At 40.1% G+C, this 15955-nt stretch overlaps 1 protein-coding gene across 2 annotated transcripts in view; it reads left to right on the forward strand.

The window, feature by feature from the left end:
• LOC122815107 (epsin-3-like) overlaps nt 1-15955 on the forward strand; it is a 544822-nt gene that overhangs the window by 346542 nt on the left and 182325 nt on the right. The window contains exon 4 of one of the 2 annotated variants that reach the window (XM_044087349.1): nt 9243-9326. The exons of the other annotated variant lie outside the window; for it this stretch is intronic. Within the exon in view, the coding sequence (XP_043943284.1) occupies nt 9243-9326 (84 nt within the window). The remainder of the gene's footprint in view (nt 1-9242; nt 9327-15955) is intronic. 2 annotated transcript variants of the gene reach the window in all.

Below are 15955 nucleotides of genomic sequence, written 5' to 3' on the forward strand. Positions count from 1 at the left end.
TGGGAAAGAGCATATAATTCATCCTGGTCAGGTCACCTGCTTGAGAGCCAAAGTGAGGATGTGTGGACATGCAGTTTCCTCTCATCTCATGATGGAAACGGATCCAGAAAGTGATTTGCCACCAGGGCTGGAACTAGTCCCAGAAGTTTGGCCTGCAGACAAGTTAAAGCATCCTTATGACACTTTGCCTGTGGGGTTGAAAAATAAAGGAAGTACTCCCATTGTCTTGCGTTCACAAGTGGGTTTGGGAAATGTTTATGCTGCCACTCCCTTACCTGCTTCTGTGTTGACAAGGAATGAGAGCAGAGCCAATGAGTTGAAGCTGGAAGATATTGATATAGGAGGTGGTCTCTTGCACCCTGAGTGGCTAACCAGAGTTAAAGAGCTACTAATGAAAAAGAAAAATTGTTTTTCTACTAGTGAACTACATGTGGGCTGTGCAATAACTGCAGAACACTGAAAAAGAGTAAAAGAGAACCGGCCCTTCAGGGAACATTCCAGAAGAGTAGCCCCAGGAGACCTGGAGGACTTAAGAAAACATTTGGAAGAGCTAAAAGCCGCAGGGATAATTTGAGAGTCAAGAAGTCCATATGCCTCTCCCATTGTTGTTGTCAGGAAAAAGAATGGGTCAATTTGCATGTGTGTTGACTATCATACTCTGAATCAGTGAACCATTGCAGACCAGTACACAACTCCCGGAGTGAAGATGCACTAAATTGCCTGGTGGGCAGTAAGTGGTTCAGTGTGCTAGACTTAAGGAGTGGATACCATCAAATCCCTATGCACCCAGAAGATAAAGAGAAGACTGCTTTCATCACCCATTTGGGATTGTTTGAGCTTGATCGCTTACCTCATGGTTTATCAAATGCACCGGCAACTTTCCAGAGAATCATGGAAAGAACAGTTGGAGACATACATCTCCTGGAAGTCTGTCTACCTGGACAACATCATTGTCTTTGGGAGGACCCTAGAGGAGTACAAAGAAAGACTGATAAAGGTATTGGACAGGATTGAGAAGGAAGGCCTGAAGTTGTCATTGGACAAATGCAAGTTCTTCCAACCTTCAGTGACCTATGTGGGACATGTAGTGTCTGCAAATGGAATATCCACAGATCCCAGCAAAGTTGAAGTGGTGACTTCTTGGCCCAAACCCAAAACTATAACAGAGCTGCGATCTTTCCTGGGGTTCTGAAGTTACTATAGAAGGTTTGTGAAAGGATTTTCAAAGATAGCAAGACCCCTCAACCATTTGCTCCAAAATGATGAGAAAACAGATGAAGATATCCTTGTGAAAAAGGCTAAGGGACCGAGAGGTTCTAAACTCATCGAGAGTCGTTGGGCTCCTAAGTGCAGAGAGTCATTTGAACAGCTTAAGTATTGACTCACACATGCCCCTGTGCTGGCATATGCTGACTCAACAAAGTCATACACGTTACATGTGGATGTTAGCAGGGATGGCTTAGGAGGAGTCCTTTACCCAGGAGTATGACAAGAAGCTGAGACTTGTGGCTTTTATACATTGGAGTTTATCCCCCACAGAAAGAAGCTACCTTGCACACAAGTTGGAATTCCTTGCTTTAAAATGGGCGGTAGTGGACAAGCTGCATGACTATCTCTATGGAGCCGAATTTGAAGTGCAAACCGACAACAATCCTCTGACATACATTCAGACCAATGCAAAGTTAGATGCTACTAGCCACAGATGGATGGCAGCTCTATGCAACTATAATTTCAGTTGGAAATACCACCCAGGACACGAAAATGGAGATGCTGATGGTCTGTCCAGAAGACCTCCGGGAGATTTTCACCCCGACGATGAATGGGTGGAAATTCCAGTGCCAGGGGTGAGAGCTATGTGTCAGATTGCAACCTGCTATCAACATACTGAATGTTGGGCCCAGAAGTTGGGTCTGTCTGCAGCAAACATACCCCAAGCTTACTGTAATCTTGTCACTTTGCAGGCTTCATCGCTACCAGCTTTGAGTAACAGTGACCTCAGGAGAGATCAAAGAGAAGACTCCTTAGGTCAGCTGGTGGTAGCTGCTTTAGAGAAGAAACATGTTAATATGCTTCACACACATATTCATCCTCTGGCAAGATATTTGGCCAAAGAATGGGACAGACTCCAGATACAGAATGGACTAGTGTATAGGAGATCTCCTGGTGCACTCGGCAGTGAAAAATGGCAATTGTTGCTTCCTCAGAAGTATAGATAAGTAGTACTCCGGTCATTGCATGATGAACCTGGTCATGTTGGTTATGACAGAATATGGGTCTGGTAACGAGACAGGTTCTACTGGCCATGCATGAAGCAAAATGTTGAGGATTATTGTCGTACATGTCTTCGTTCCATTAGACAGGTTCTACTGGCCATGCACGAAGCAAGATGTTGAAGATTATTGTCGTACATGTCTTCGTTCCATTAGACAGGTTCTACTGGCCATGCAGGAAGCAAGATGTTGAGGATTATTGTTGTACTTGTCTTCGTTGAATTCAGAGAAAGACTCTGTGACCACAGCTGCCTCACTGGGTCAAATGGAGAGCAGTGGACCCATGGAACTGGTCTGTATAGATTTTCTGCGCGTTTAACCAGATGAAGGCAGGATCAGTAATGTGCTGGTGGTGACAGACCATTATACCAGGTACGCTCAAGCATTTCCCACTTGCAATCAGAAAGCTATTACAGTGGCAAAACTACTAGCTGTGAAGTTCTTTGTACACTATGCCTGCCAAAAAGGATACACTCTGATCAAGGATGTGATTTTGAGAGCAAGCTTGTCCATGAACTACTCACTCTGTTGGGAGTCCAAAAAGTCGCACCACTCCTTATCATCCTCAAGGGGATCCTCAGCCTGAGCGTTTCAACAGAGCTCTACTAAACATGTTGGAGACACGATCTGCTGAGAAGAAGAATCAATGGTGTAGACATGTAGCCACAGTGGTGCATGCTTACAACAGTACTAAAAATTATGCTACAGGATTCTTGCCTTACTTCCTAATGTTTGGAAAAGAAGCTTGTCTTCCTGTTGACGTCACCTTTGGAATCACAGCTGATGATACACCAGTGTGATCTCACGGCAGTTATGTGGAGAGACTCAAGAAGAACCTCAGACATGCTTATGAGCTTGCTGAAAAATCAACAGGACAAAGACTTCAGCAAAACAAGGCTCACTATGACAAAAAAGTAAAGATGTGTGACTTGCAGCCAAGGGACAGACTTCTTTTGAAAAATTTGTGACTACAAGAAAAGCATAAACTAGCTGACCGCTGGGGATCTGAGATTTACATAATTTGTTCTCAGCTACCTAATATCCTTGTCTACCAAGTTTGCCCTGAGGGGAAAGAAGGACCCATAAAACCTGGTACTGAAACAACTTAATGCCTTTGGCAAAATCAGTGAGACTCATGAATCCGGAACCCAGAATGGCTCAGCAGAAGCCTAACTCAAAGTGATCCAGAAGGCTAAGGTGGAGAGGAACTATCCTCTCCAATAATTAAGAGCCTATGCTTCCTCCTGATGGAGAGGAGGATAGTGATGATTTCTAGGGTTTCAGTGGGCTTTTTTATGAGGATGTTCAAGACCCCGTGGGCTGTAATCTCAATGTAAATGCACCAGAATTCATTCCTTGTCATTTTGAGCAGCCAAGACCTAACAATAGACTAAGTAATGTTTTTGTGCCTCTTGCAGAACCTGATACTGATGGAGGCCCTGCTATGCAAACTTCAGAAAATAGTGCGGAGAATAATCATGGGAAATGAAAGTGAAGTTATACAAGAGGAGATGTTAGCAGTAGACAATATGCCTACTGAAGAACTAGACATTGAATGTGATGTGAGTGACAAACCTTCCGAGCAAAATTCCTTAGCTGTCTCTTCCAAACCAAAACTGCAGAGACAGATTCGGCCCCCACAGAGACTTACCTATAACAGTTTGGGACATAGTACACAGGAACCTGTGGACGCACCTCATCTGAGGGTCTGTGCTCATAATCCCTATGCCTCCTACTCCAGTGGTGACACCCCATCCCATGTTAAGCATAAGGCTGATTACCCTTGGTGAAATGTACCTTTTGAATGCAAAAATGTTGTTCAGTTGATAGTGCATTAGTGTTTGTAAATATTTTCTGCTAATCTACCTTTGACTTGGGGAGATCCAAGATTTTCAAGTGGGGGGAGAATGTAGCTCCCACTGTATTTCATGTAGAAGTAATAGACTGTAGTTTTCCATAACACCACAAGGCGGAGCTACTTTCGGGAATATAAAAGACCATTTTGAAAGTGAAAGAGAATTCTGGAACACTAGCTGAAGGAGGGAAGACTGAAACACATAGCTGAAGGGGAAAAGGGCTTTGCAGCATGACTGGATTTTCTTTTCTAGTGTTTCGAGACAGGAAAGCGAAGTAGCAGATTGTGTCCGTCTCTTGCTGAAATCCTGGATATGGTATTTAGTGGAATCCGGAGAGAAGTCTGAAACCAGTAGTTCCACACCTGCTATGATTCAGCAAGAAAAGGAGTTCCCTTGGGCCTAGTACCGAGAAACCATAGATGATTACCAGAGTTCTGGTAGTTAATTTTCTACTTTTCTCATTAGAGGAACCACGGCGCCTGGTCACAAGGATATTCTTGATGGAGTGGTGAAAGGATCTGGCCGTCATTTTATATCTTTATAAGATTGTGGTTCCACCCCCCTTTAATGCTTTGTGGATTACAAATAACTGGGATCCATATGAGCTCTAACTTGGGCCCCATCATGCTGGCAGCAAGACTGTAAGTAGTCACTGGCCAGTGAACAAGGTATAATAGAATGTTTCATAGTTGGTCTGCTTAGAATTGATCAAGGGGGTAGAGGGTGTTAGTACTGTTGATTGACATTGCAGTCTCTCATATTTGTATTGTTGCATTATAAATCCTCATTGTTCAATGACATTGCATTTTGCTCGTGTTAGCACTGCTGCCTTCAAGAATTTTGCTGCTCAATGACATTGCATTTTCTCATATCTGTATTGTTGCATTATGACTCATTTATTGCTTAATGACACTGCATTTTTTCCCTTGTTTATATTGCTGCATTATAAAGCTTTACTTCTCATTGATATTGCCTTCTTTGTGCATGTTTGAATGTCAGGACTTTCTTCTGTTGAGTTCTGGGGAAGAGGGTGAATGTATGTTTTCATTGCATGCATATTCTCACCTTGCCTTATTGCTTAACTGGTGCACTGTTGAAATAATTTGTTTATGGTTGTGCTATTGCCTTTTTAAACTAGATGCATCACCTAGAATAAAATCTGTCCCTCTTGCCACCTTGGTGTGTTGGGCCTAATAGGGGTGTCACCAGAGTCAGGTAGGAAGGAACCCATATCTCTTCAGCTACACCTGTGGGTATGCTACATTTGTGTATGTGTGCAGCATATTGTGTAACCAATGATGATGAACAGAAACATCAGCTTGTGTTGATTTGTTTCTAGGCTTTCTGAATTTATTCCTTCATATCCCAACTGCCATTTCTTTGATATCCAAAGTTATTCTATGAGATTAAAGTTTACATTTCCACAGTCACATCATTGTAATTCTCAAAAATGACAGTAAAAATCATAATATTCATTGGTGCTTAACACTGGCAGAAAACAGCCAGTGGGAAATGCATTAGGCATGCATATTCAAGGTACCATATTTGAGGGATTATCGGCATCATCTGAGATGGCAAGGGATGCATTATTGGCATTGTCCGAGATAGGAGGGGGGTTATTTCTAGTAAGACGTGTGCACTCTAGCATGCTGAGGTGTGCCTTAATAACACTATGTTGTGTGGTTATTAACATGTGAATGACCATTTTAGTGCTTCACTATTTCTGCCTAAAAGTTTGTCTTTCTCCCTAGCCCAACAGTATTTTTGACAGCATTTACATATGAACTGCTTTTATATTTTCTCCTGTTGCTAAAATCTTTTATTTCTGAATCTATCACAGAGACATTTTTTTGTGATCCTCTCCAACCATCAAGCCCTTTCCTTGCCCTTTTGACTTGTCCATTGTCCCAGTAGCTGGCCACAACTATATTAGATGTTTATGGTGCGAGCTGCACCAAGGTTAACCACTACTTGGCCATTCTGGATTTTTTTTTATAGCATTTTGTCCCACCCATGATCCAGTCTTTCACTACATGCTTACACACCTGCACAGACCTGATTTGCAATGACATCAATCCAGAAACAACATGCATGTTGCTGCTGTGCAAACATATAACTTGATAAATTTGCCAGTGTGTTATTCAGCCAACTGTTGCAGGGCTTACAGCACCAGTCTCCTATGAATTTTAGTCCTGTACAGAAACCCCATCAGGTCTTTGGATTAGCAAGATGAGAAAATTAACACTCACTATCTTTCCTTCCTGTTTTATAAACCAGTATTATGTGCATGGTAGGACAATGAAACTCCCCTCCTCAACCAGTGACTGAGGGGGAAAACATAATGTTTCATATTATATTTTACAAATGGTTTGTCGCTTTAGTATATTGGACCAACGGATGTATTGTTTCTGAATTGGGAGTCAACAGCTTGCTTAATGCTTTCAGATGTTAGTAGTTATCCTGAGTGACCTTGGGGTGTTATGTGCATTCATTGAAAGGACCATTACTTAAATATTTCTTACTTTTGTATATGAAGCAGAGGAAATCACTATGTAAACACTACTTACTTTTATTGGCTTCCCAGGCCATTGTACCACATAGTCCATGGGATGCTTCTGTAGTCATGCCATTGATGCATGGTTCTACAACATATGTGAAACAGGGGTCTGCATCCACATGGCTGTTTTTTATTGCCAAAGTAAGTTAAACTGGTTAAGCACATCACCATTGAAGGCAAGATGGTATTGTGCAGTTAGTGTAAGTGGCAATATTCTGTGCATACAATGGCAACTGTGTAGTATAGTGCATTAGACACTGAATTCTATAATGTAAGGGGTCCACTACAGAATCTCGAAAGCTCATAATACCGAAGCCCATAATCCTGAGCCCAAAATCCCGAAAATTCAAAATCTCGAAAGCCCAAAATCCTGAAACTCAAAATCCTGAAAACACAAATAATGCTAATATGTCAATATAAAGACACTAATATCTACCAACTGACCCTAACCCTAAGGTCCATCACTATCGCACACTCACCTGACCCACGCCCTAACCCTAACTCACTTAAACCGCCCCCAACCCCAATATTTGTCACTATTGCATACATGCCTAACCTGCGCCCTAACCCTAACTCACTTAAACCGCCCCTAACCCTAGCATAAAACCAACCGCACACTTACCTGAACCCAACGCATGACCTAACACCACAGGGCTAACAATAGCAAAACCACAATGACGTCCGTATGTCCATTTTGTGTTTTCAGGATTTTGAGTTTCAGGATTTTGGGCTTTCGAGATTTTGAATTTTCGGGATTTTGGGCTCAGGATTATGGGCTTCGGTATTATGAGCTTTCGAGATTCTGTAGTGGACCCAATGTAAGACAAAATTGTTGCTTACAACGAAGCATGCAAATTTTATTAGTCACCATACTGAATGCAAATATCTGTGAAACATATACAATGAGGGAATATACAAGGTGGGAATCACAATATGTTTAACTTGGCCATTAGAGGGTACTTAGGGTTGAGTGCATTCGCAAATCCCACAATACAATTTAAAAAAAAATTATGCAGTAAGCATAAGTACTTTGCAGCCTGTCACAGTGAGCCATCTGTGCTTGGTTCCCCCCTAGTGCCCCATCATGCAATTCAGAAACAGATTAAGCAGTGTTGAGCTTGGAGGTCTGTTTGGTGTGTGGGTTAGCATTACCTACCAGTATACATGTATGTATTTATTACATACCTTTTAACTCTCCAGATTCTCACAGAATGTGCAAATTTTTGCCTCATAGTTTTGGTCTTTTCAAAAAAAAAATGTGGTTATCTGAAAAATCATGGAGGACTGAAGTCACTAATGCCAGACAGTTTAGTTTCAGACTTCATATCATTAATAAAATATATACTAACACAAATACTGTTATTCTAACAACTATTTAAGTTTATAAGAGACGTATTTAAAATCTGGCTCTATTTTTGGGCCTTTGTCCCCCTATTATTTTTGGCTTTGTGCAGATTTTTTGCACTGAGAGGTTCAGAGGTATGATTGATAAGCATTTGTTTACTGGAAAAGTCCAACTGGACCACGACAGGCTCCAACAAATCTTACAACATGTCATGCAAGGCAAGGCAAAACATCAAGTGTTAACTATCACCTTCAAGATGCAAAAAAAGAAGCATATAAAGAATGAGGGGGAAAAAAAACAGGGGAGAGAGATTCTGGAAATCACTGTATTTGACAAAGTTACATTTCAGATTTACTGCAGCAGTAATAAGCCAGTCAGTCTTTAGATGAATGCCCAGAATCTTAGATTTTGCAAGACCACCAAAAGGGCAACACAGATAGAAGACAGATGGATATTTCCAGTGCACTGAATTTGTATTGCAAGTTCACAGGTAACATTTGGAAATCATTGTGTGAATTTGCGTTGTTTAAGGTTATATTCTACGTTCTCTAATGGTGTGCCAAGCTGTTTTTATTTTACCCCAGGCATGACATCAGCGCAATGTAAGACTAGTAGGAGTGATGTCATACTGAAGAACTGAAGGCTACAGCTGAGCAATGTATGCTGAATGGACTAACCAGTAGTTCATGTGAGGGCTCCACTGTGGATTGTATTTTTTAATTAAGCAGAGTTTTTGAGCAGCTTAGGGTAGTATCCAACTGTGAGCTGGTAGGTAATCATTCTGAATCTGGATTTAGTTTACTTGCAAAATCCCATTCTCAGTTGAGCATTTTTATGGACAGAAATATTTTGTACAGATTGTATAAATCCATATTAAGTTGCATTTTTCCCAGGCTTACACTGGGCTGCTTTTGTGAATGTTGGCAATGTGCAGTTTTAGAACTTCAGTCCCTTTGCAAGAGAAGGCTTAATATGACTTACAGTATAACCACTACTGCTTAGTTTTCTTGATGTTTGTCAGTGTTTCACTGTCTAACAATGGTGACATCCTATTTGCTGCTGTAACTTGTAAAGTCGATAGAGACCATTTGCAGGTAGTACAGACAACAGAAAGGCAAAACATTTACTGGTGGTGTGTTGTATGAAAGGAAAGCAAACGTTTTGTACTTTATTACAGACTGATGATAAGTAACAAAGTTTTTACTGGTTTATAGCAAGCTGAAGTCCCTCCTACGGATCTTGAAGAGGAAGCCCAGATGAAGATTGCTTTGAATCTGAGCAAACGTGAATATGAAAAGGTACCAAACTGGCTAGTGGTGGCAGTGCAATGCTTGCTAATGGTGACGGGCCTTGGTACAATGGCTGCACTCTAGCATTTGTTCATTCTTGAGCCGCTCGCTTGCTGTCCTCCTTTCTTATGCCTGTCTGGCCTGTTTTTGCTAAGGCTTTGCAGATGGCTGTACATATTAACCAAATGTAACTGACTCTTGCATACTGACCAGTTGCTCAGCTCTAAGAATAATGGACTAGCCTCTAAACATATTTATTTCTAAACTGAGACCATCTGTTTTTGTTAGTGAAATTGGCTTTGACTCGTTTCCAGATTTCTTCAGCTAGCATTTCTGCATGACTTCATATAGTACCTTCTCTAAGAAAATCCTGCGGTTTTGGAAAGATACTTGCAATTTTTTTTTTTTAACAACCATCGTGTCTGCATCACTTACGCTACAGGTTCTCTAGTCAGATGTTAATCCAGCTCCTTCCTATCCCTTCATACTTTATAAACATTATCTTTGAATTTCAACTTACCTGAAGCTTCAGCCAGATGAAAGAAAAATGTCAAAGCTTTGTGTCAACAAAATTACATAAAACATTTTGTGCGTGCGAGTTAGAATCCCTTTAACATCTAATGTGAGGGCTATGCTCCTCTTAAATAACTAACTCCATGGTCACACAACCATGAAGAACATACAACATATCACTCCTGGTGTGCAAATAGAGAACACACTGGCAGTGACTTTCTATATGAAACTGGGCTCAGAGTTCAACACTGCCTATCTGAATTTGTTGCATTGAAATCTCAATGCTTAGCATGTTTGTCTGCATTAATTTTCACTGCTGGAACAGTAAGCTCTACTTGTTTTGCCTTTACTACACAGAGTATTTTACATCAGAGAGACTCTGTATGCCCCCCAAAGTGTAGTACCTTCATCCTATTGATTATGTTGGTTCCTGCAGGAAAAAGGCTTCATATAAAGTGGTATTGTATTTAGCAACCTGGTGAAAAAAATGGTAAATGTACAATTTCTGTATTTACAATATTTTTATTACTGGACAGTATTTTAGACCATGCACCCAACTTTGATTTTTTTCTTCAAATACCACCTGTTGTCCACCTGCTGTCCTGTATGCATAATTTCTTAGGAGACGGGTTTGGTCTTGGAGAATGGTGCTCCTGAACCCATCATACTCCAGCCTTCTTGCCATAATGGTAGTCAGGTAGTTCATCAACATACAGATTAAGTCATCAAATGTCACTTTGACAAAATAGACTCTGTGAAGACGGATTGAAAAATGTAGAAAAAACACATTTTACATTTTTCAACAGTGAAGGAATCCTGTGCTAGCCACCATGATATTTAAGATGTTGCCATATGCCTGCTTATCTTTATTTGAGTGAAAGCTGTGGGCATTACTTTTTCCATTCTTTGTCAGCACAAAGGGGTGAGGTAGTAGCACCCCATAACCTCCCTCCAAGAGTTGGAGGAAGCATGCCCCATGGTATGAAGATCTGGCTGCTCCATTATCATTCCCTGGGTGTTTGTCTTGGATCCATTATGGTAGCCAAGGCTAGATCAGATTCCCTCCCCCCTACAGGCGAACAGAAAATAAACATGGCGACCAGTATGTAACAGTGTTTGAGTGATAATTATGAAGCACATATATTTGTAATATTCATTAAATATACAGAATTACAACCTTAAGAATAACTTAAATGGGTTTTCCTTTCTTCAGATTTCTATGATCTGTGATTGATAACTTCTAATTCTGTTTTTCTGTTAGGCAGTCACTGTTATGTTTTGTAAATAGTATAACATTTCCCGCTAAGGTGATTTTGATGTTTTTACAAGCGTATGAGTGAAACTCCATATAAACTATTGAAATAAATGTTATGTCGTAGATGTTATGTCATAGTGAAAGTGAATTGCATCCAAATAGGTGTACTATATTCCCATGCATTCAGTAGTAGCAAATTTACATTGCCTATAATTTGGACACATGATGCTGTGGGAACACCAGTAAAGTGAGCTGTAGACAATCTGGCCTCTGTTGTCCATGAATGTCTAAATAATGTTTATGTATAGTGGAAAATAAGCTATACTAAACTCTCTATAGTGTAATTCTCACAGCATAGTAAATGTGTTATAAATGTCACCTGGAATTTATGTAACAATTTCTTTCTTAGTGTGGTCTATATTCTGTGTTTCTATGTTAAGCTCACACAACAAAAGTAAGTATTCACAATGTACTGAAGATGACGTTTGTGCATCAGAGGCAAGACATTTAATGGCATTAAATAATTCTGTTGAAAAGTGCTTTATAGTACGGAGAGTGACTCTGATAGTTGATTAGCTGGCAAGTGAGGGTAAAAGAGAGCACCAAAACTTGGTCATCCATCGGGGGGGGGGGGGGTAGTACAGACTGCTTCAGTGCTGCCACCTAGTCAAGAGTGAGGGGGAGGGAGGTAACGTAGATTGTCTGTGCTGCCACCTAGTGAATATTAGGAAGTAGGAGTGCAGACTGCTTCAGTGCTGCCACCTAGTAGAGACTGAATAGTGCAGTATGCAAGGGATGTTCCTGGGATATGTGCCAGTGTTTGCAAGCTGCATGCTTGGGTACATTCAGTGCAGTAGTGTGGACACCCACTAGTAAGCAGAAGGTACAGTGCATTCCGCATTCACATTCCAGTGTGGTATGAGCATGCATGTCATCCACTGCAGGATGAGTTAGAGACTTAAAGCATTCATTTGTACACCTGTTGTGGGTTGCAACATCTCCAGTTGCTTGACTACTGCCCCAAGCCCAGAACAGCTTGAATAAGGCAAAGGCTATGTCACAAGGGAGACTATTGGGAAGCTAGATGGATAGGTTGGCACAGGGATAAAAATATATATTAAATAAGCAGCTCTAAGGACTTTTACATTCTTTTCCACTACCAGAAATACTGACGTGTTTGCAGCACCATGATGTCTGGAATCCTGACTTAGTGTACAGTTCTGCTCCACAACTTGAACTGCTGTAAAGGAAATGTAAAATATTTCTAGTGGGTTATTGTGTTGCCCTAAAAACAAAATTTTAGGATTTACTCAGGTTGAAGCTTACCTCTACACACATAGAGATAACACAATAACTTTAAATGAATATTTAAGTGCAGTGTCATAGGTTTATAGGTAGTTACTAAGCATATGGTTCTGGAGACAACTGAGGAGTCTAACTCAAATGCCAAATTGCCCCAGAGCATTTCCTGGTTAAGAGACTGCTCAGAGTTGTACAGTACACAAATGGAGGCCAAGGGGATCAAACCCTGGATTATTCATGTCTGATTCAGAATCCTGAGATGAAATACTTGCTCTCCCTTGTGTTTCTGCTTTGTTATTCTGTATGTATGGACCTTCTTTTGAGGTAGAAGAAAGGCAGGGCTCCACTGTGCATTCCAGCATCTCTGTCAGTTGGTGATTCATAGTGGGATTTATGGCAGAGAAGTTGGTAAAATATTTAGTTGAACTAGTACCTTCAGTGAGCAGCAGCTTTTTGATTTTTGACCTATATATTGAATTCTTTTTTTGTGAAAGTTGTAAATATGCATAAACTATATAAAAAATAAAAGAAAATGTAACCCTGTACATGTTCATACAAAAAGCTTTCAGATTACTACAGACCAGGATAACTGAGTCGTGCATACAAAAACAGCACAGCTGAGAGAGGTATGGCTGCATCTTACTCAAGGAACTAGATTTTGTAGAGTAATATGCAGTTTTTAGTCTTAATTTGGCTGTCACATCTTGTAAGGCTGAAGCTAAATCAAGACTAAAAAGCAGCAGAGTTTAGAGGTAAACCTCAAGATGTAGAAAATTGTAAATGGGGGGCTTTCCAATGCCCCTACCCCCAGATAAATCCACCACTAGTTTCATTCTGAAACTACTATACTTTCATGTACTCCTACAAACTACAGTATTGCTATAATCACATTTATGTGGGTCTATGTGTAGGTTAAAAATGCACTGTGCCCTATTACAAATGAAAACAGTCATAGAATTCGAGTGCCTATTTTTAGAAGGCTTCCCAGCTTTAAATATTCACAGTAACTAATTGGCTTGGACCTGTCCTCAATCTGACATTACTTAGATTAGCAAAATTCAACTCCCGTATTGAAGGTGGATTTTCTTAAAATAACTTCTTAGCCCTGTCTGGCTTCTATGATGTTATGATGTGTTGGCATGTTTGGGTGCTTCTGTAGCTGTTGAGTGCTTCTGTGGGGTTGTATATCATCTTGGATGATGTATGGTCTGGGTGATTCAGGTGAATGATCACTGGAGCTTGACGTTTGTATCCTTTCAGTGTCTTAGACCATCCTCATCTTACTCTCCTTTACTTTCATCAAATTGATAAATTATTTGCATTTTTATCATTAAGCAGCTTTTCTTTTAGTTGTCTTTTTTCAGCAGCTGTGATGTTTTTTGTAATCTGGAGCTGATAGAGTAAAGGAAGCAGGAGTTTTTGGCCATTGTCTCTGTTCATGAGGTGGCAGTCCTGACTGGGTAGGTGTATTTTGGTACAGAGATAAAGACATGTTAACTTTCTCGTGTAGTGCACTCGAGAATATTTGAGACTGTCTGCATCATTTGTTACACTTCATTCAATTGAAGATATTAAATGTGATAGAAATAGCTACAGTACTATTTGGGTCTCATAAATGCGTAACAAAGCAAGTTTATTGATAATTACAAGGCATGCAAATGACTGTTTAGGGTCAAACCTACATGTACCTGGTAGTTCTACTTAATCTCAGTCTCGTATTTATCCCTCGTACTGAACACTTGACAAGACACATTCGCAATCAGCTCAAAGCACGCTATAGTTGTAAGGCATGTGCATCAATAAATGTTTCTGATTACTTTAAACATCCTTTCACAGGAAAGGTCTGCTACTTCAAAGGATATGCAGATTGCAACAGCAGGAATTTAGTGTATGCGGCTACCTATGTCTCATGCCCCATTTTTTTATATTGGCAAGGTGAATATATTATTTAAGGAAAGGATTCTTCATCATCTTCATGATATCAAGAATTGTGTAGAAACGAAAGCCTTGTCATGCCATGTTAAAAGAAAACAAAAGGCATGTTTTTCAATTTATGGCACTTGAGTTATCGGAAGGGATGAGAGGTGGTGATTTATGCAATAAAATGGAGATAGCGGAGGTCAAATGGGTCACAGAAATGAGAGCCAATCGTACACCGGGATTAAATGGGGTGGTTCCATTGAAACAACAACCTTTTAAACTCCTTTGAATTGGTTAAGAAAAGAGGCTTGGTTTATTACATTTGTTAGTGACACGAATCGATCCCAGCAGTTTAAATCCACTATAAAACTGATAAAGAAACCGCAAAATTCCAGGAAACACTCGCCGAAACTTTATTATAAAACATTAACAGATTTAACAGATTGAGCGCTTTCTTCCCTTAACAGGGATTTCATCAGAATCTCTGTTAAGGGAAGAAAGCACTCAATCTATTAAATCTGTTAATGTTTTATAATAAAGTTTCGGCGGGTGTTTCCTGGAGTTTTGCGGTTTCTTTATCAATTTTATTACATTTGTTGATTGGATGGAAAGCTTAAAAGGCTTTATAGGCAGAGAAAAGAGGAGTTGGCTAGATACTTGTGCAAGGATTGGCTGCTATCTGTTTTTAAAGGAGAGTAATTGGTTCAGCAAAGCAGGATCTGAAGAGGGCTACGGCCGAAAGCACTTAACTTGTTTTGTTTCTCTGCCTTTGGAGGCCTTTATTCACTGAACTTCGATTTTTTGACATTGTCTTTATACTTTTTAGTCTTCATCAAAGAAGTTTTATCCAGCTTGCGGTGGTAAGCCTGCATCGCATTGTGGGTTTTATTTTTGTCTGGGCTACCTTTAACAACACCCAGGTTTGTTTTTTCCTCATAGTATATCAGACTGTCCAACTCCAAAGTTGAGATGTGCCATGGCTATTCATTTGCTGACAATTTGTGTTGGGTATGATATACCCTTAATTATGATATACCCTCCAGAATCTGGAGCATTTCTCCCCGGGCCTCCACTGAAAACGGGCTCTGTGGAACCTAGTCGGACTTTCCCGGTCAACAAATGATAAATAAAATAAAAAAATGTTAAACACCTGTGTCAAAACCTCCAAATATGTTCAGATTTATTAGCCTTACTCTGTCTTAACATCATTGTATTATACTTGATGGCGCCAAATGGTAATATATTATGCTAAATCTGCCCTATTATCAACATTCACTTTCAGTCTTCTTTATAACCACTGTTTTAAATCAATTAGCAAATAAATCACAAATGCCTGATTCTCCTAAGAAAGCAATATTCTGTTATTGAGGATGTTGTGTTGGGTGAAAAAAGTTTAACTTAACTCCTACGAAGTTTGCTGTGTTTCTTCAGGAGTTTGATTTTTTTCTGCTTGTTTTTGGCTCACAGAGTGTGGGAATTTGTTTTTGTTGCACAGAGTGTGGAGATTTAATTATCAAATAACTTACATTTTAAAACTTTCCCATACTATTTTGTGGACAACAGCGATACATCACTGCTTATTTGGCATCCTAAATTTGGGCAATCAGTAGAGAAAGAAGTGTTAAGGAAACAGTGCCTGCCAACTAGA

This window comes from Protopterus annectens, chromosome 11.part0 (genome assembly GCF_019279795.1).
Source record: "Protopterus annectens isolate FY-2018-M chromosome 11.part0, PAN1.0, whole genome shotgun sequence".
Lineage (NCBI taxonomy): Eukaryota > Metazoa > Chordata > Ceratodontiformes > Protopteridae > Protopterus > Protopterus annectens.